The 20,489-nt window shown below is 48.8% G+C and overlaps 1 protein-coding gene and 1 long non-coding RNA gene across 6 annotated transcripts in view; one reads left to right on the top strand and one right to left on the bottom strand.

Annotated features, from left to right (window-relative positions):
• Positions 1–18,352, bottom strand: part of LOC308548779 — a 73,970-nt gene extending 55,618 nt beyond the window's left edge. Inside the window, exon 1 of the long non-coding RNA XR_013997671.1 lies at positions 17,973–18,352. This is a non-coding gene — a long non-coding RNA (uncharacterized lncRNA). The remainder of the gene's footprint in view (positions 1–17,972) is intronic.
• Positions 2,390–20,489, top strand: part of CADM3 (cell adhesion molecule 3) — a 30,929-nt gene continuing 12,829 nt past the window's right edge. Inside the window, exons 1-3 of one of the 5 annotated variants that reach the window (XM_081120842.1) lie at positions 18,618–18,843; positions 19,256–19,304; positions 19,555–19,656. In XM_081120842.1, coding sequence (XP_080976968.1) covers positions 19,641–19,656 — 16 coding nt within the window. In that variant the 5' untranslated portion in view covers positions 18,618–18,843; positions 19,256–19,304; positions 19,555–19,640. Of the gene's footprint in view, positions 2,626–18,617; positions 18,844–19,255; positions 19,310–19,554; positions 19,657–20,489 lie in introns of those variants that run through there. The other 4 variants (XM_081120841.1, XM_081120838.1, XM_081120840.1 and 1 more) reach the window with 4 other exon arrangements.

Genomic DNA, 20,489 nt, shown 5'->3' with positions numbered 1-20,489 from the left:
AGCTGATGCCGATGATGCAAAAAAGGGAAAGGGAGCCAGGAGGAAAAGAGCATTCCAGAGTCTCCTTTGCTTGTTCTCAATACTCTCTCAACAACAACTCCCCCCCCTCCCACACGTGGTTTTCCTCCCAGGCAGCGCCAGTGCAGGGCAGGGCTGGGCCCAGCCGTCATCAGAGAATTAAGGGAGAGCAGGCAGAAGGGCTCCACAGCAGAGCAGCGGACGCAAAAGACCATTAGCTAGAGGTGCTTGAACCTAATCCCACATCCTGCCGATCCCCTCCCCCCAGCCCCACACCAACCTGCCCTCTGTTAAGCCCACTTACATGATCTCTAAGGTTTCTTCTAGCTCCAAATATAATAAATAATCTTTACCCATCAAGATCCTTTAACTAGGGTAGCCTGATCCTTCCCCGCTGAAGTCCCATTCTCTTTTTGAAAACACACCAGCTCATGCTTTTCTCTGCATGACTAAACTCATGCCAACTTGGTCCCACCTCTGCCAGATAGTCCAGTCTTCCCATTATCTCTCCCTCCTCCACCCCATAGACCATCCTCTCCTTTCTCTTAAACCCGGGTCTCTACATCCCTCAACAACACTACTCCCTCCATCTCTGCCTCTCAGAGATTTCAAGATGCCGGAGAACCCAGGGAGGAGGGATGGTCTGCAATCTCTAAACAGTGTCAAGGCAGGCAAGGCAGGCAGCCCACGGTGGTCAAACACTGTCCTGCCAATAATTCTTAACAGCTACTCAGACACTCAGGAGATGTTCAAAAAGCAGCAGAGCTCTTCTCCCAGAAACCACCGGCAAGCTCTAGAAACAGTGAGGGGGAAACCGTGGAGGAAGCATCTGACCATCCTGAAGGATGTCCCTGGAGAATATTCTCTCTTGGCCTCTCCATCAGCAACTAACATTTATACAGAGCTTTACTGATTACAAAGTACTTCCCACACCGTGGTCCTTGCATCCATCACAGAGGACTGAGAAAGCTTGTCTGAGAGGGAAAAAGATAACCCAAATATTAAGGATTAGCAGGCGGAGGCCTAGTCATCAGCACAGGAGGGGACTGGTCCAGGAACTGAAAGACATGGACCCAAATCCCTCATCTAGGGACAAAATATGGCCACACAGAAAAGGAAGGCACTTTGAGAATCATATGGTTCCATGTCCTAATAAGTACCTGTGTTTTCTACAATTAACTGTCAGTATAATCTTGGGTAGGTCAGTTCATACCCTTTGGACCTAAGTTGCACCTGAATTATAAGGGGTTGGACCAAATATTTTTTAAAAATGCATATAAATGTAAAATTATTTGATTCAGAGATTTAAAAAGTTGAGAAGTTGATTCCCAAAAGCTAAGTTTGAGCCAACTGACTCAGAAGGATCCCTTTCTGAGATGCGCAAGGCTCTTCCAAAGATACTCAAACACAAAGAACAGCAGCCCCAGGGACTGGAACTCTAGAGCCAAGAGGGAGTATAGACGCCCTGCCTCTCATCCAAACCACATGGGCCTCGGGGACAAGAACTGCGTTAGTCACAGACCCATCGGTCCTTAGGGGGGCAGCTTTCTGAGGGTCCGTAGATCAGACCATTCACTCAGGAGTCCTACTCACTAAAACTTGAGAAGAAAAAACAAAATCCTCTGAAAGATTAAGAAAAAAGAAAAAAAATACATTGGAGGGAAGCCTGGGAGTAAAGGGGAGCACAGGAAAGATTAAGGGGGAAAATACTGAGTTGCTTAGTAAGCCACTTGGTTGGGCAAGAGTCTGGAGGGAAACCACTGCTTTGGGGGAGGGAGGTAACGTCTGAGACAAAGGACCGAGGGAAATGTTGAGTCTCATGACCTGTGGGTTTGCTGAAAGATGCCCTTCAAGGGAGATCGCCTGGGGCCACGAATTGTTGCTGGAGAGGTAACTAAGGGCCCTTGGGTTATAGGAACTAGAGGTGTTAGTATTTAGAGTGGTCAAGGTAACTGGTTACCCAGTGGGGAGATGCCCCTGGGCACACTGTTGATAGGGGACCCCAGGGCTCCTGGGGATCTCAGCGGCCAAAGGGAGGAGGGCGGGGCTGGAGGCCTCGGGCTGGTGGGCACACCCTTGTCCAGGCTGCAGTGGCCGCTCCCGCCAGCTGGCCCAGGGCCATGCCAGCTCCCTCCCTCCACCCCGACCTAGGAGGGGTGCGCGGGTCCCGCCGCCGAGCCGGCTCCCGCGCTCAGCCCCACGCCCCGGCCGCGCGGGCCGAGCTCCCGCGGGAGCGGGTGGGAGACGCCACGGCGGCGCGGAGGGGGCGAGGGGGCGGCGGGAGCGGGGAGCGCCGCAGTCGGCCCCCCGCCACCGGCCCAGCCCCCCGCCACCCCCCTCCACCTCCAGCCGAATGGTTTGCTCCGAGCGTCCTATTTAATCCCGGCGACTGCAGCAGCGCCGGCTCCCTCCCGGTCCCGCCTCGGCCCCGGGGTTCAGCGGCTCCGGGGCGCCCTTCCCGGCGGCGTCGGCGTCGGCGTCTCCCCGCCCAGCCCAGCGCCCAGCAGGGAGCCCGCGGGACCGCGATGGGGGCGCCCTCCGCCCTGGCCCTGCTCCTGCTGCTCGCCTGCCGCGGGGCGCCGGGCCGGGCCAACCTCTCCCAGGACGGTGAGTGGGGCCGGGCGGCCGCGGCCGGGGCGCGTCCGCTTTGTTTGCAACCTGGGGCGCGGGTCGTCACCGCCGCCGGGACCCCGTGTCTGTCTGCGCATCTGTCTGTGGGTCGTGGGTGTGCCGGGCGGCACCCTCCTTGTGCACCGACCCGCGCGTTGTGTGCGCCCCGGGGCTGTGTCCGTCCGCGCAGCCCGGGGTCGGGATGTGGGGGTGTCCGTGTGTCTGGGGGTGCGCGTCTCCGGCGGCCCTGGCTCCGCGATCCTGGGCTGGCATCCGTGTGCGTCTGTGTCGGTGTGTGTCGGGGGCGGAGTGAGACAGCCAGGGCGTGTTGGTTGTTTGTGTCTGTCTGTCTGGAGGGTTGGTGGCCAGTGCAATCCCCCAAACTGCTCCGTGCAGACGCTTCTGCTCCCCCTCCCGCGGCGGAGCGCCGAGTGGCCAGGGCAGGGCCTGAGCGAGGCTGTGGAGGGGGCGTGGGCAGGGAAGGGGGGTTCTCCTTGGAGCAAAACAACAACACCGGGCGGAGGGGGCCCCGGGGTGGCAACGTGGAGGGCGGCGGCTGAGGTGGGAGGAGAGAACCCGCCGGGGCCGCGGGGGGGCTGGTTGGGCAAAAGGAACCATCGAGGTATCCGGGAAGGGGGTGCATGGAAAACCCAAAGCTTTCCCGGGCTAAACACGGGTTTTCCCCAAATTTGGGGTGGGGTAGCATGCCCACCCCCTTACCCCCGCCTGGAGCTCAGCGCTGGCTGGGTCTGTAACGACAGGCAGCTGAAGGAAGAGTGTGGGGAGAGGAGGCGGGCGCGGGGTGCGGGACCCGGGAAGAGCCCCCCCAGCGCGGCCGGCTATGTAGGTCAGCGCCGAGCGCACCCCGCGTCCGAAGGGCCCGGTGGGAGGCAGTTGGCGAGGGGGCGGGCGGCCGCCGGAGCTCGGCGCCTCGGGTCCGGGGCGGGGGGACTAGAGGAATGCGCCCTCCTGGGGCGTCTGGGGCGGTGAGGGGCGCGCGGCGGCTGTGCCCGGCCAGATGGCGGCAGAAACAGAAAGAACCGCAGGGGAGGCGGCTCCTGGGCGATGGACCCGGTGGCCAGGAGGGATGGGCACAGGGCGGGGGCGGGTGGAAGGGGCGGGAATGGAACTGGGGGGATGATGTAGAGAATTTCATTTCAAGAGAACAGGCCAAGAGCCAGAGCGCTGGAGAGACAGTCACTCCATCTTGCCCCACCTCCTCCCCCAGCCCGCCTTCATCAGTGATAAAAGCGTCCCCTGGTATGGGGACACTGGGGATCCCCTTCCCACAGCTGGCTGGCTGAATCCTTCCCCCCTGTACCCATCAACGCTCCCCAAAGGGAGTTGCTGCCTGAGTCGCCACAGAGACAGCAGCCTCTCCCCTCCCCGTGGGGATCCCCCCTCCCCAGAGGCCTGCACTGCTGACCCACCTCCCCCAGGGTGCGGAGAGTCCCGGAGGGCACATGAAGTGCAAGGCAGGGAGAGGCACTGGGTGTTTGCAGCACAGTGATGGCCCTCTAGGAGGCTGCCTTTCAACCGCAGCCCTGGCCTTCCCAGCCTGCTAGCTGCACTAAAGAGACGAGTGTGACCCAAACTGCAAGTGTTCGGCAATGGGAACTAACGGTGCCAGGCTGGTCCCTAAGCAGAAAGAAGCCATCCCAGAAAGCTGTGAGTTCTTCAAGTCTAGAATGTAAACACTGGAGAACAGAGTACATCTTTATGCTAGCTAAGTCTTCACCAACTGCACTATTCTTTTTTGTCCTCAACTTGGAGGCCCAGCCCCACGCAGGCCTAAGGTTGAGAAGAAGAGAAATGTTTTATCCTCATATTTATAAATATGTCTTAGGCCAGTGGCTTGAGGGAAAGAGTGGGAGGCACTACATTTGAATGGAGAATTTCTAAAGATGTTGGGAAGACAAAGTTGGGGAAGGAGGCCTGTTAACTAGGAAGAGTCCAATCTAGCATCGTTTTCCTTATAGAGAATTATCTGTCCAGAGAGTGGGCTTATGTCTGGTGTACCATGTTTTAGGATGCACTGATGCAGGAGAGCTACAATCACATGATCTTTATCTAAATTAATGCTACCTCTTAGTTTCTGGATCTAACAGCGCCAGCTCTGAGAGTGGGAGGCAGGGGCACAGGTAGAATGCTCACTGATGAAGCCGTTCTGGCCAGGCTCATGCAGAAGGGATGTCTAGTGCCACTTAGTTGGTCTGGGGCCCCTGGGCAGGAAGTTAGGCAGTTCATAACTTACCTGGTAATGTTTGACCAAAACATGGAGAGATGTGGTTTGAAGGTTTCAGAACAAGATACCTTAATACACTGATGCTTGAGTGGTCAAGGGTATGTGGTAGAGCGGCTGTGTCTACTCAGAATAAGAAAAAACAGGTTTCATGTGCTGCTGAGGTGTATTGCTCCCTGGAGGACAGCATACATTTTTTAGGCTCAAGGCTGAAGAGGGATTGAGAGGCTGGAGAAGGGCAAGCAGTGATATCTGAACCTGGCCATTACTGCTGTGGCTAGAAACTCAGGAACGGTTTAGACATTCAGAGTTTTCCACCTGCCCTTTCCTTCTCACATTTTTCCACTAGTATTGGCAGAAGTTAGCAATTCCAGGTGTGGTGAATACAAGCCCTACGAACTTCATGTGTCCTGCGGTTCTCTCTCTGGTGAGCAGTTTGACATTCAACATTGTGACCAGCCTTCCTTGGACTCTTCCTTCTCAAGTTACTTCTAGCACTCTGTGAATTGATCTAATGTAGAGATATGTAAGTGGACAGCCTCACTTTGCTTTAGACCAGGTTATAGCAATTTAACCTTGTACTGCACTGCCCCACACATGAATATCTTCTCCCTTCCCAATGACCTTCTGTTCACTGCCATCCATTCTGCAGCCCCCTGGCCAGGTGCCCAGGGTAGAGATCATGCCCAGTGTGCCAGAAAGTCCAGAAGGCATTCACTCTAGAGCAGCCTGCATACCTGCTTGGCAGACCTACTCCATCCACTTTCCATTCCGAGCTGTGGTTGTAACTATCTACTTTCTGTTCCTAGTTGCAGCTGTTAACTATTCTGTTTGGTTTCTGTTCCTCTTTTCCTAGTTGCAGCTGGAACCCTTGGGAAGGATATGGTCTCCCTTCAGACAGGTGCATTTTCTGGTACAGAGGCGCTGAGACCACTAAGAGACACTGGTCTAGTAGTTTAGTTAATTCCATGCAGGACCAGCCTGCCTGCTGTGGAGCCCAAGCTGTGGAATGTCCTATCCAGCAGTTATGTCAAAGATTCTCCTCGAGTTCTCTCCAGGACTAAGCACTCTTGGTTTTAGTAGTTTCCTCTAGGGAAGTGGTTTTCTGTCTTTTTTTAAAAAAAGGATATAAACTTCTTTCTCAAATAAACATAACAGATAAAAGGAAAATTATTCTCGTTGAAACAGAGAATTAAGACCTGTAGTCCCTTTACTCTTCTTCTTGGCTTCCCCACGCTCCCCATAATCCATAAGGTACAACCTGGTGCTCTGCTACATAACATTTGAAATCCTGGGCCCTAGACTGGCGGTAAAATGAGTCAGCTCACTACTCTTAGGTTCTCTCTTTCTTCCTGCCTCTCCCTCTTTCCCTCTCCTTCCTCTTCCAACTGAGGAAGAAAGTCCAAATCTAATTCCAAGACTACATTGTTGAAGACATTCACTATTCACTTGGAGAGTGACTCATAGTTCTGCAGCCATGAAATTCTACAGATGGCTTTTTTTTTTTTTTTCTTTTTTCTTTTTTTTCTTTCTTGGTGTTCTGGTCATTTTGAAATAGCAGATTGGGTAGTTGAGCCATTGCTCTGCAAAACTTTAGATTTTATTTTGGTGCTCCTTGCTGTTACTACTTTATTGCAGCCCAAACAATATGTAGAATTTGATCAAAAGCTGCTTTTTCTTAAGTCACATGCTAGGAAAAATATCTTCATAGTTATTACCAGAGAAATAAAACCCCTGGGGCTGTGACTAGTCACACTCTGTTGTTTCCTGTTCCAGTAGAGCTGTATACTGGACCAACTGTCCCTTTAGTCATCTACTTCCTACTAATGGAATTTCATCTGAGGATGGTAATCTAGGCTCTAGATTCTCCATGAAAACAAGCTGTGGGCTGGACCAGCCCCTTACTGACTACTGAATGAAAAATCTAGGGTATTAGAAAGTTTTAGTAATTATATTTCCTCCTTTGTTTTGCATGTTAAAATTTAATAATTTCCACTTAACCATTGCCTATAGGCCCCTATATTGGAATATTTTGTTTCCTGGATGAGGTCATGTCCTGGAGGTCCATCCATAATCTCCAAAATCAGTAGTAGTGATGATTCCTTACAAGAGCAGAACCCATTGATGCCAAGGGTTCCTATAACCCAAATAAAAATCCAGTTCAATCTTCTGTTATGACAAGGAGATCTATCCCTTCTAGCACTGAGAAACCAAGCTCTCAAGAGTCTGAAACACATGAAGCTGTTGAAATTTTTACAGAATAGAGGCTCGATAAAGCTACATATTCTCTCTGAAGCAACAAGTACTAAAAACAAAGCTGTTTCTCTCTTTACCAAAATCTCCCTAAGCTGAAGGAAAGTGACCAAATGTCCCAATGAACACAGCGGCCTCAATGTCCTGAGAACAATACCCTTCTGAAGAGGCATGATCCACTTCTCCTCTTCATGTGTGATACCTTTGGGGTACCTTAGAGCATTCTGACTAATTCAGATCATACTCTATCTTGTGGTAATATATTCTGACTTCCTCATGCCCTAGTGTCTCTGAGAGGACAGGCTTTGTGGCACTGCTTACCTCATTAGATGATAACTGTAATTTTATTCCTAATTGGTTGTAGCAAATTAAAACCCTTTCCACCACCACTAATACTTAGGTAATTTGTCGTAATTACTGAGGCTCATGTTGACAAATTAAGTCTGATGGTAGTCCTCATTTTTATATACTCTTGGGTGTATACATGACAGGTTCAAACAAAATACTTCAGGAGGCCTTTTAGAGCAAGGGATGGGTATGTAACATGATCTTAACAGAAGCCCCGATGTTTGTTGATTGCTAGAGAGCTGGCTGCCTTCACCCAGGGTCCCACTTGCTTCCCCTGCTCTTCGTGGAACAAACCACCTTTGCTCTGAGCTCTCCATGGTGCTGCGCCCATGGTGACGCTCCAGACTCTTCTGGTCGCTCTCCATGGTGCTGCTCTCGCTCCCTGCTTCATCATCTCTACTCTCCACAACACAGCCCTCAGAAGAGTGTTGGAATCTCCCTCCCCCATCACAAACACACACATGATCTTGGTTCTGACCCCTGACGTGCTCCACCAGGAAAGGGGAAACAAAACCTTGAGATATAGATCTGGAGAGTCCTCACAACCATCTAACCAACTGTAGGAAGGGGACAGAAAAAACAAGCAATCCTGAGGTTGACAGAACTGTTGTTTGAAATGTCCAGGAGACTAGAGCCTAGAGTGACCTCAAAGGGCCTCAAAAGAGCTGGATTTTTTGCCATATGTGGACTCATATTAAAAACAGAACTACAAATAGTCATGTTTTCTATTAAGGCAGTATTGCTCATGTACAATAACCATGCATACACTATAAATGCAGAATGCAAAATGAGTCTTACTCAGTGTATAAGCATGAACCTCTTAAAACCACTCTGAGCTTGATGACCAATGCTATGGAGCTTCTTTCCCCCTTTCCCTCAGTCTTAGAAATGCGTAGACAACACATAGTGATGGGTTATCAGAATAGATAATGGAGGGATTCAATACATGAGAGGCATAGAAAACAAATATCAAAACCCTGACTCATGTTCTCCATTGTTACAACCATCTTATAAAGAACTAAATGGCCTTAAATACATAACCATCCCATCCATCCCAGAGTCCAAATGCTTGGCTAAATCTCAGGAGATGCATCTTTAAACTGGATTCTGCTACTCTTTTGGGGTATCTGCCAATAAGTGGATGACATCAAGTGTGGCAAGGAGCCGAGAATGCTCAGCCCCTGCCAGTCTGAGACTAGACAGCTTGTTCCTCCCATCGCATAAGAATGACACAAGCTTCTCTTCTTCTAAATGCTGATTTCCCTGTGCCAATTCCTGCATAATAGTTCATATAATAGTTAACACCAATGAATGACCTACAGCAGAGTCTGGTTTGGGAAGCAGGCTTCCAGAATGAATTTCATTCCATTTCCTCATTTGAAACAAGGAGAAACTTCATTCTTCAAGGACAGGTAATAGAGTGATTTATCTCTATGAGCGAGCCTTTAAGAAGACAGAATTAAAGTTACAGTAACAGCTGGAGTATCTTCCATCTGCTCATCTCCTCGAGCCCCCTGTTCTCATGAATAGCAGACATGTTTCAGAAAGGATTCTAGTGCAGAGGTTCCAACATTTTTTTCAACATGTGTGTCACTCTTCTATGTGAACTCTTACCTCTGGGATTATTTCACCCTTTCATCTCTCTCCATCTTTTCCCTAGAGGTCTTCTCTAAGGATTTGTTTTTTCTTGCCCCAGCTAGACCTACACTAATTGTGTATTGATTGAGAACCATAAACACCTTTTGCTCATTTACTTCCAGTTCAGGGTCAGAACAGCCAGATTCATCACCTTGCCCTAGGGCAGGGAAAGGAAAAAGAAGTGAAGGCTGATGTCTCAGCCATTCATCTCTAAGCTAACCATTACTTAGCTCTCCACTTCCTTCATATAGTCCCAGATTTTGGCAAAGTAGAATGGAAAACTAGTACTTTCAATACCGTATTTCACTGGGAATATGCAGATCCATGCTTCATACATTTCTTCTTCTGTGCCCTGGCTCTTTGCTATTCTGATTCTAGAAAATTCCATCCAAAGCCTCAGACAGGGTAAAAAGCTCCAGAGGTAAACTGGTTTGTTGAGTCTCTGACTTAAATACCTGGTACTTCTTGGAAACCCAGCAAGACTCTAATAAATACACTGATGACAAGTAACTTGAGACTTAGTATAGCCTAGGTCAGCCTTCGAAGGGCCTAGGGCCAAGTTCTTTTATTATGATAGAATCAGGGGCCAGTTATACCATCTGCTCCTAATCATTTCTTCCTCAGAAAATGCAAAACTGACAGTAGGACAAGTACTCATTCCTACTGGTTCTTACTCTAGTTCTTAAAGATGAAATTTTTCCAAACACATATATGTTTCCTCCCCTAATCTCTATCCTGTAATATCAGATAAATATAAAAACCATCACTAAGCCCCTGGGCCTTACATATTCTCATTTATCCTCAACTGCTGCATAATGCCAACCCTTTTCTGGTTTCCAAGCCCTGGAGTCCAATGTCAGTAACAGATGGACAGAGCCTCAGCCCTGGGGAGGAGAGGATTCTGGCCCTCTCCTGGGGAGTATGAGCAGAAAAGAGAGCCTGGATTCTGCTTTGGGGAGAATGTCTGCATTTAAGCCATATGGCTTTCTGGAAATAAGAGGTTCTGATTAATAATGGGCTTGTGAAAATTGCTCTGTATCTGGGTCATAAGAAAAGCTGTGTGTTTATGCCCCCCCCCAAAATAAAACAGATATGTGACTAGTAGAAATTGTAGCACGCCATGTATGTTGAGGGACACATGTTGAAGGAAAAGCAGAGCATGACCAGATTGGAATATATGTGCACCTGGGGCACAAAAATGAATATACCCCCACATTAAAGAAGAGACACTCGATGAAGGTTTAAGAAGAGAAAAGAAGAGGAGGTCTTTGGGTCAGAACAGTGTTATTTGCAACTCTGGGGACTGTGAAGTCTGTAGACTTAGAAGAATGTTTCTGTTTCACAGAAGAGTTAAACTCCCAGGAAGGCACAAAGTAAGGCTAATTGAACAATGTGCCCCCTCTGAAAAATACACATTTTTAAGTGAAAAAGAGAGAGGAATAGACTGAATCTCAGGTAGGATTGGGAGAAGGGGGAGCCTGGAATAGTGTGGGCGTGGAGAGTGGACCACATTATACTTCATGTAATGTCCCAACCACTGCCCTGACCCTGTCATCTGCACCTGGACTGATCACCCAGCGAAAGGAAACAGTAAAAACAAGTCCGTAAAATCAGAACCAACAAAGAAAAATGCTTTCTTGCCTGACTTCTAACAAATTAAACTTTTTAACAGCATAGTAACCCTAGCACACCAGGTCATCAGCCTGAGAAGGCAGAGCCTGTAGAGAGAGGGGACTCATCCATGCACTCAAACAAGCACTGACGTTCTGGAGGGTGGGCGCAGGGCTTCAGAACCTGGACTAAGATGTCTCATCCTTAGGGAATCAATCTACCCTTTACTTCTCCCTATCTCTGGGCTTTCTTGCCCTTTTGCAGCCCGATTTCCCACAGTTAAACCTATTTTCCAATGAGCTAAGCTGGATTCTGCTTTCATTTACTCCACACTGACACTGTGATGTTTCCTTTCCAAGTACTTCCTAAGATTGGGGGGGGGGGGTTCCCCGGTTCTAGTACATACGTATGAAAGCAGCAAGATAAATTTAGCAGAAGGTGTAAGTGCCTGCACTTGGTTCAAGGGACATTTAAAAGCTCAGATAAAGTCTGGCCTCCTGACTCTCTATTACATAGAATACAGATCCTAGGTCGTTCTGGTCCTGATTTCTGAGTGTGTGAGCATGGTGGGGAGGAAATGGGGCAAATGGACACTCCTAAAATGTCTCAGGACTGGCATCCACCTGAGGATTGTGCGGCCAGCCTAGGGGCTTACCTGAGAAACAGCTGATTAGAATCAGATCCCTGCCCAGGACCTGTTTCCCCAGCAGCAGTGCTTACAGAGCCATCCCTTCTCTATCTTGTGTCCCTTACTAGCCTTAGCACAGAATGCTAGATGCACAGTCCTAGGAGCAAGGAGCTAAGGCTGGGAAGAGGCTCTCTGGGAATAGATTCCTCTTCCTTTCTGTTTTTTCCCAGTTGCAGTTTTTGCTACAACGCAGTATTGGCTACAGAGGGGCTTGTTTTAGTTGGGGGCAAGCCCAGGGCTCCCTCCCAGCACTAATGCACGGAGAACACTGACTCAGTATCAAATCAAAGCAACAGCTGTCCCCGCCTCCTTCTCTGCCACCCACTTCCCAGTCTCTGCTCCTAGGAATTTTAACCAAGTTTCTCAGGGCCCCCGTCAGCCTACTGCAAGCCCACTCTTCCTCCAGATTTTCTCTCTCTAGCTCGAGAATAGGCCATGCTCTTCTGCATTTTTATCTCTTCTAGTCTCTGTCTCCCATTTCACAATCAGGTTAGCATTCCTCCAGCTCTCTCCCATGCAGATGCCCCCCCCACACACACACACGGCCTGTCCTCATGATCACCCTTTTTAACTCCTAAGGGCACAGAAGTGGCTTCTGTCCCTTGGCCTCATCTTTTGTGAGAACTGAATCTGCCTGTAAGGTCCTGAAGTTTGTGAAGATGCCATTCTTTGCGTCTCCAGGGTCTGCATTCTCATCTCACTGCAACTTCTCTCACTTGCCGGGCATTTAGTATAGTTACTTTCCTTGCCGTCTAGGGGTCCGGGGTTTCTCACAACAATGCATAGGGAGATGGGGATCAGAAAGGAGATGGAAACAACCTTTGCATTAGCTAGTACAGAGACCTGCTGTCAAATGGCAATGAATACAGCAGACTAGGACATAACCACAGCTCCCACCAGCTGCCTGTCCGCTGTGCTTAAGTTTGCAGACCCCTCTGAACCTTAGTTCTTCATCTTTAAAATAAGAGGTTGCCTGGCTGGTGTGGCTCAGCTGGTTGGAGCATCAGCCCATACACCAAAAGGTTGTGGGCTCGATTCTCGGTTGTGGGTTTGAGCCTGAGTACAGGAGGCAAAGATCAGTGTTTCTCTCGCCTCCCTCCCCCCCCCCCCGTCTCTCTTCCTCTCCCCCCGTTCCTTCTTCTCTCTAGAATCAATTACAAAATAAATAAATAAATGGGTTGCACTAGACGCTACTTAGGATTCTTGTCAACTCTCAAAGTTTATGCTTCTAAAAACCACACAGGGGAAATATTTTGGGAAGAAGGAGGTGTGATAGAAAGAGGAGGGGAATCACTGAACTTTTTTTTTTTTTTTAAGTCTTTATTGATTTCAGAGAGAGGAAGGGAGAGGGAGAGAGATAGAAACATCAATGGTGAGAGCCGTCATTGATCGGCTGCCTCCCGCACACCCCCTGCTGGGAACCGGGCATGTGTCCTGACTGGGAATCAAACCTTGATCTCCTGGATCCTAGGTCAATGCTTAACCGCTGAGCCAACGCCCGGCCGGGCAAAGGGCTGTACTTTGCTAACAGGGTTTAAAAGGATACCAGTTCCATCCTGTCTGGTAGAATGAAAAAGATCTTTAAAATAGCCACATCTGGCCATCAGGGGTTAGTAGAAAATGACCAGACGTGCAAATTGATTGCAGGGTTTTAGGAAATACACAGAATATATTTATTCATGACCTATTAGAGTTGGAATAACTGGGTTTTGGTTTTTGCTTTTCAGTGAAAAGAGGGTTAACACCAAGATAAGCCTTTTGTTTTAACCCCACCCCTATGCCCACCACAGGCAAGCCAGCCAACTACCCAAAAGGTTCCCTTCTTTCCTTCGGCCTGGAAAAGCTTAGCCACACACCATTTGTTTCCCAGCCCAGGAAACAAAGCCTTTCATTTGCACCAACCTGCTTAGGATGGAAGCGGAAGGTGCCAGCCGATGCACAATGAACCCGTTTGAGTCCTCACTGCCCCGTCCACCTTGGGTCATCTAACAGTGTAGGTTATATAAACCCTGGGTTTTTTGGCCATGCTTTTCCAAGCTACAGGGCTAATCAGCAGGGTAGGAGCTTCTTAGAGTGAAGCTTCTGTTCCCACCTCTAGTTCCCACCTGTTTTCACTTATATCCTGTGAGCCTCCTGAGAGAATAAAGTAAAGCTGAGAGTAGTGACTTTAGGCCCAAGCGGCTGCTGGAAGCCAAAAGGAAAACAGGGAAACAAAACTGAGGGAGAAAAAAAACAGACAGCGACAGAAAGAACAAGGGAGGGAGGGAGGAAACAGGGAGCAAAACTCAGCAGCCCAGCCAGAGAGGGCGGAGGGTGCAGCGAGCTGGAGAGAAGGCCTCGCTGGGGAGGCAGCAGGCAGCCGAAGCGTGACTGAGCTCTGAAGCTCCGAAGTAAATGTGACCTGGAGCGTATCTGAGCTAAGCAGGGAGAGGCTTTAGGAGATCCTGCTGCCTGTGAGGGGACACAGCCCCGTCCCCGAGGAACAACAGAAAGAGAAGGAAATGCCCAGAGGGCGCCTGAAATGACAGACAATCTCAGATGACAGTAACTCCCACCCCCATGGCCCCAGCTTTTATTTGACTGCGCTGTAATACCGGGGATATCAGAGAATTATGAACTTAAGGGAAGGCAAGCAAAGTTAGAAAGGAATGGAGGGCAGAAAATAAGAAATATTTTGGTGCTCAGCCCCTCAAAGTCTTACACTAAGAAATCACACTAAGAAATGTGCTTCATAGGAGTAGCGTAATTTCTGGCAGCCCAAGAGCCTCTGAAGAAGGTTAAATAGAGCCCTTTTTTGATCAGGGTATTGTGCTCTGAAGTCTGTCAGGTCAAAGTGAATTCCAAAACGTTGGAGGTTTTGCCTAAATCAGGACTCAGACGGGACTGGCTCTGGGCATAAAGAAAAGCTTGAGGGGCTAAGACCTAATTCTGACTTTGCCATGGCAGTGTCTTCAGTGTGTGGCACAAGGTTTTCCCACGTGTCTGAGGTCAGGGAAGACTGGAGTGAAATCACCTGGCCCCGGGCCCAGCGTGGGACTGGGTAAACCATTCTAAGGGTGTGTCCCTTCGGTTTTCTGGGCCACAGATCTCAGTGTATTTTTCCCTTGGAGATAACACTCCTCCACCCACCTGTCACAGTAGTCATGAGAAATAAGTAGGCTGAGATGAAGAGTATTTTTAATGCCGCAGTTAGAGAAATGCTGAGTCATCTTCACCGTCACCGTCACCGTCACCATCAACTCTTACTCAGGGAGCTTATTTTCTCTAGTCTGTGAAGTGGGGCTCTGGGCCCAAGCTCTGGCAAGGGCAGCAGCAGTTACGTGGGGGAGTTCTGTCCCCTTGTCCCACCATCCTCAATGTGCACCTGTGCTCCCCTGACCCTCAGGCCAATGCACCTTAGATTCCCAAAACAGACAGGGCGAGGGCGATATAAAAACTAAGCAATCGGGGATTGGACTGTCACCTAGACTTCCCTACCAGCACCCCTGAAGTTGGAGAGAGAAGACATTTTTATTCATTCGAGTCGCTCATTTATTTTTTTGAGAAATATTTATTGAGCACTTGCTGAGTGCAAGGTCCTGGGGTCTGAGTGAAAACCTCAATCGCAGTGCCAGTATATGCTTTATGGAGGCTCATTAGTAAGTTACCAATTCCCTCCTCTGCTCCCCTTAGTATGAACGTCAATCGGAAGGAAATTAGGGAATGGAAGGGCTATGTTGTCCTTTAAAATGCTGGGAATCCTAAAGATACTTGAACCAGTGGGAAAATAAAGAATTAAGAACCTCCAAGGCAACTGAGGGCAAACAGGAAGATCATGTTAGTTTTCAGCCTAGGTGTTAGAGTGCTGTGAAAAATGAGGCCATTCCATTAGTTTTAACCGCACACATCTATAATTTTGTTAACTGAAGAGCCCCACCCTGTAAGGCTCTTAAGGGTACATGAAATAGCCTCCAAAGGTACAGAGGAAGATCTAGTAAGAAATCCAATAAAAAATGCAACCCAGTGGGTACAAATTGCACCACCACCACCACCACAAACACTCATTTCCAACTTGTTACACTGTTGTTTTTTTAATCACCTTGCAGGTGGGGGTGTAAATACTGTTTAGGTGAGTCACCCTTGGCCAACAATGCAGAAAGGAATTTCCCCCTGTAACCCCTGCCCCACAACCACAGATACAAAATGCATGCTCTGCAAAAGGCGGCAAGTGGTGGAGATGTGCAGAAGGGCTGGGCTTTGTGGTCAGAGAGATCTAAGTTTAAAGCCTGTCCCATCTCAGGGCGTACTGAATCCATCATAAGGATGAGTTATTTAGCTTCTCTTAGCCTTAGTTAGTGTCTGGGTCCTAGTTAACTCATCCTTAACATGAGTATAATACCTTAAATGTGTTGTTCCGGAGTAACAAGTATAGAACAACTAACTTGGATCTTGAAACACAGAGGGTGACCGATAAATATCGATTCCCATCATCTTGCAGACTTCTGGAACTTCAGCCTTTGGACGGGGGAGCCTCCTCCGAGGCCTGTTTGTTCTTACCCTCTCTTGTTTACTGTTGCGTCTTCACTGGCAGACGTTGAGCCTAGTCCTCACACTGGAAGGGGCTCACTCGGCCCCTTTGTTTCATTTATTAAATAAATATTTTTAAGCACCTTCTATGTGTAACATGCTGTATTAGGTCCAGTACTAGATTAAAAAAAAATGCATCAGATCCCAACCCTACCTGCATGATCTGTGCAATTTTGGAGGGAACCCAAACATGCAGTACAAAGTAGAGTGACACATCATTTAAGGAAGGCAGATAAAGTGCTGTAACTCAGAGAAATGAGAAATTATTTTCACCCGGGACAATCAGGGGAGACTTTTTGAAGGAGATGCCACAGAAAATAGGCTTCAAGAATGAACAGGGCTTAGATGTGTGAGGATGGGTGAATGGAATTACCAACAGAGTTACTGTAGGAAAGGGAATGTTTGCCAGAAAGCAAAGAGCTTACAGAAAGAATTCCAAATAGAGTCCTATGCCTGGGATGCGGGTGAGTGAAGTAAAGAAAAGACAACGCTGAGAGGCACGCTGGCATCAGTACAGGATTGTAGAGGCCAGGCTAACAAACCTGGACATGATCTGTAGACACTGGGAAGTCAGGGAAGGTTCCTCAGCAGGGAAACAATATGACCAATATGACCAGAGCTCTCTTCATCTCTTTTTCTATGTGAGGGTCCTCCCCTCTCTAATGGTCCTGTGGTTTCAATGTCCTCATTTCCTTCCAAAGACCTTGCCTGAGAAGGATTTTCCCTATTTCCACTTCAAAGTCCAAGTGGCCCTTTCAGAGTACTCTTAAGTTTTCCTTTCCAGTCTGAGTCTATTGATGGAATTGTGTTGATGTCGTAAATAATTGGCCCGAGACCTAAATTCAAAAAAGGCACTAGCCTTTCACAGACCAGGTAATAATTTTTTCTACTTACTCATGTTCCTGTTGGTAGAATTATAATTACTCATCTGCTCCCATGGAGTTGGCATTCAGAATTTATCATTACAGGTGTACAATTTTATAAAAACAGAAAGAAAACTTAAGTATTTCGCAAAATTAGAGAAAGAAGAGTCACCCCAGAGGGAGAAATGAAACATCTACCTCTTAAGCAGTTACTTAAAACACTACAAACCAGAGTTCTCTTAAGCCTACAGAGACAATATATCAAGCACATTATAAATATGCCATTTATTGGAGATATCAGTTCCCTCATCTGAACAATTTAGTTAAGCTTGAATGACCTAATCACCATTTTATTTATTCATCCTATGCAAAAAAAAAAAAAGGCCCAAGAAAATGCAGGAGGAGGGAAGAGATGAAAGGAATGTAAGCAAGGAGAACAGAACTGAGGGCCAAAAACAAAGCACAGATGAAAGGAGCAGGAGAGTGAAGACTAAATCCAGGCTGATGGACAGACTGCCTGACTAGCAACAGACATAGCGCAGTGCCAGTTGAGACGCAACGAGTTACCAGGCCAATTAAATATCCTGAGAGCCCACCATGAGCTAAATGCCAGAGATACAGAGATGAGTAAAGTAAGACCCCTGCTCTCATGCAACCCAATGTTTACATGAGAAGACTGAGAACTAAACAAGTAAATTGCAGTACAATGGCCTGAAATGCTGTAAGAAAAAGGAGCTGTTGAACAGCTCTGAGAGCACCACCGGAGAGAGAGAGGATCCTTGAGAGCTGTGCTATTTGTGTGCCTTTAGGTAAGTCCCTGAACCTCTCTAAACCACATCTCTAAAAAGCCATTATAGCTGGTTGCTTATTTTTCAAGGTTGTTTTGACATTCAGTGAATTCATGGTTGAAAATCCACTCTGCAAACCGAAAGTCCTAAGCCAAGGTATGAGATGGCTATTTCCTCTGTTTGAGCAAAGGCCTGTTTAGCGCTTCCTTTGGGCACTGGGTTCCAATATTGTGGGCTGAGCACCGACCCTCTCTGGCTATCCCTTTCCTCCACCACCCCAAACTCCAGCACAACCATTTCGCTTCACCCACAGACACGCAACCCAAAAAACAGTATGAAACACTCACCCGCGTCAGGTTGCCTCCATCCTTGAGGTCCACAGAAGGCGGCGGATGAGACCCTGGCACCCAGGGAGGGTCTCCGCTGGGTGGGAGTCCTCGCCCTCTCCGGCCACCTTGCTTTCTTGTCCTCACTTTGCTGGCTTTCTTAACCAGCACTCTCCCTGTCCCCTTTCTGCCTACTTCTCTGTATCTGCCACAGACGTTGTTTCTTCTGCTTGACTCCCCCTCTCATTTGGGCATCAGCACTTCTGTTTGAGAACAGAGTAATTTCTAAATTTCCAAGAGCATGTCCATGAGAAACTCCGGAGAGGGGGCGTCTCCAGGAAGGCCTGTGAGCCCCTGAAACTCTCTCTTAGAGCTCCATCCAGACGCAGAATCTCTCTCTAGCTCCCCCTTCCGGTCCCCCTCTCTCCTATCTCCCTTCCCCCTTCCCCCTCCCCTCTTCTCCTTCTGCTCCAGCTATTCTCTCCCTCCCCTCTTCCCTCTCCTCGGACCCTAAGCCCCGTGCACTTCCCTTTAGTCTCGCACCCCTGCCTCCCTGCCCCTCCCCGCACCTCCCCTCCGCCCGCGCCCCCTCCTCCGCGCCCCCAGCCGCCGCCGCTCCTGAAGTTCTGCCGGGACTCGGCCGGGACTAGAAGCGGCTGAGAACTCTGCCCGGCAGCCGATGACCTCACTGAGTTTTGCGCACGTGATTGGCTACCGCTGGGCTTGTGGCGGGAGACCCTGAAAAGATCGCCTGGTTTCTTTGTCCCTCTGGCCCTTCGGGTGAATCGCAGGAAACAGGCCCTCGACACTGTGTAGTCCCCAAAGGGTTTCGGGGCTCCCTGCTAGGAAGAGGGAGGCTTGTTGAGCCCGAGGATCGAGCAGAGTCAGTGATGTAAGTGGCGGCTGGGCCGGAGGACCTGAGCGCCGCGGAGGAGGTGACCCGGAGGGGGGCTGGGCTCGCTTCTGCCCTGGGCGCTGCCTTCAGTGGTAGGGGCCTACCTGAAACGAACAGGGCTTTGGATTTGGGTCGGGCATTTAGTTTCTAGTCTTTTTCTTCTATTTCTGTGACCTCGGACAAGTCACTTCATTCTGTGTCCACCCTGCAAAGTAATGGTGACACCAGGGTACTGATTTTACAGGTCTTTGTAAATGTGAAAGTATTTTCTGTTTATTAAACCTGCCCTTATTTTAGTAGATAATAGAGTGTAGCAGAGAGAATCCTGGCTAAGGAAAGACAAGTCTTTGGTTAGCTGTCACGTTCTTCGTAGTGACCTCCTCCGTGTCACCTTTAACCTTTCACACAGGAAGTAGGAGGCCTGGACCAGATGACCTCTAGGATCTTTTGGCTCTAAGGTGATGTGAGTGGCTGATGAAAGTTAGCACCCTCCTTTAATCCAGCCCTTGGGAGGAAGAGTTGGCTTCCTTGGTCAGTACTTTAGTTAACGGCTCCTTTTTGTGAGAAACCCACCTTCTCTTGGGTATTCTGGTGAACCTGCTTTTCACAGGGGCCTACCTCTCCCCCACCTCCAAAAATGAGAGTACAGATCCCATCCTACAGCAGCATATATGTAGGGCTCATCCTTGATGGAGATTCTCTCCCCAGGCTACTGGCAGGAGCAGGATTTGGAGCTGGGAACTCTGGCTCCACTCGACGAGGCCATCAGCTCCACAGTCTGGAGCACTCCTGACATGCTGGTCAGTCAAGGTGAGAATCCAGGCCCCCTCATCCCAGTGTCTCTCAGTGCCCTCCGCCATCCTCATACCATCTCCCACTCATGTGGCCTTCACCCCGTGTTCTGCTCCTCTACTTTCCATCTGACATTGTAGTTCCTAGCTCTACACCAACATCTCTAGCACCCGCTCCTTCCTTAGTACAGAGACCTCTGGGTCCCCTACGCGTTTTTTCTAAAGATAGAATGATTTCAAGAGGAGTGTATTGCTCAGAATGAAGAGGTTCTGGAAGACATAGTCAAGGTAGAAATCTTCCTAAGGAACCAGGGACAGTGGAATCACTAGTGAAAACTTGGTATGTGGCTAGCAGTAAATGAAAGGCTTCCCAAACCTTCCATGGAGTATTTAAGGAACGTGCCACTCCAAAATCAACTCAGCCAGCTCAATCCACAGATCATTAATCTCAAAATCATAGTTTTAATTCTTATTAGATGATTACTTGAGAGGCGTTCCAATGACATAAGCTCTGCATTGAGAGTCAGAAGAACCAAGTTCTAGTCCTAACAAGAATCACCGATAAGTAGAATGACCTTAGGCAATCACATCACCTCCATTGTCTCGTTGTCTACATCTATAAAATTAGACAATTGGATTCCGTGATCCCTAAGATCCCTTTCGGCCCTAATTTTTATTGATTCTAAACACTAAAACTAGTGGCCAGCCTGTTGTGCTTCAGTTTGGAGACAGCTATCCTGAAGCACTGACCTCAGCCTCAGCACATGCACCTTCTCTGCCAGGAGCACTCGTGTGTTGGAGATGGAGCTGTGGTGACCAAGAAAGGAAGGGATGAGCAGACAGGGCAGGGGC

The sequence above is a fragment of the Miniopterus schreibersii genome (genome assembly GCF_964146895.1).
Source record: "Miniopterus schreibersii genome assembly, chromosome: 19".
NCBI lineage: Eukaryota > Metazoa > Chordata > Mammalia > Chiroptera > Miniopteridae > Miniopterus > Miniopterus schreibersii.
This window is presented reverse-complemented; position numbering and strand designations above follow the sequence as displayed.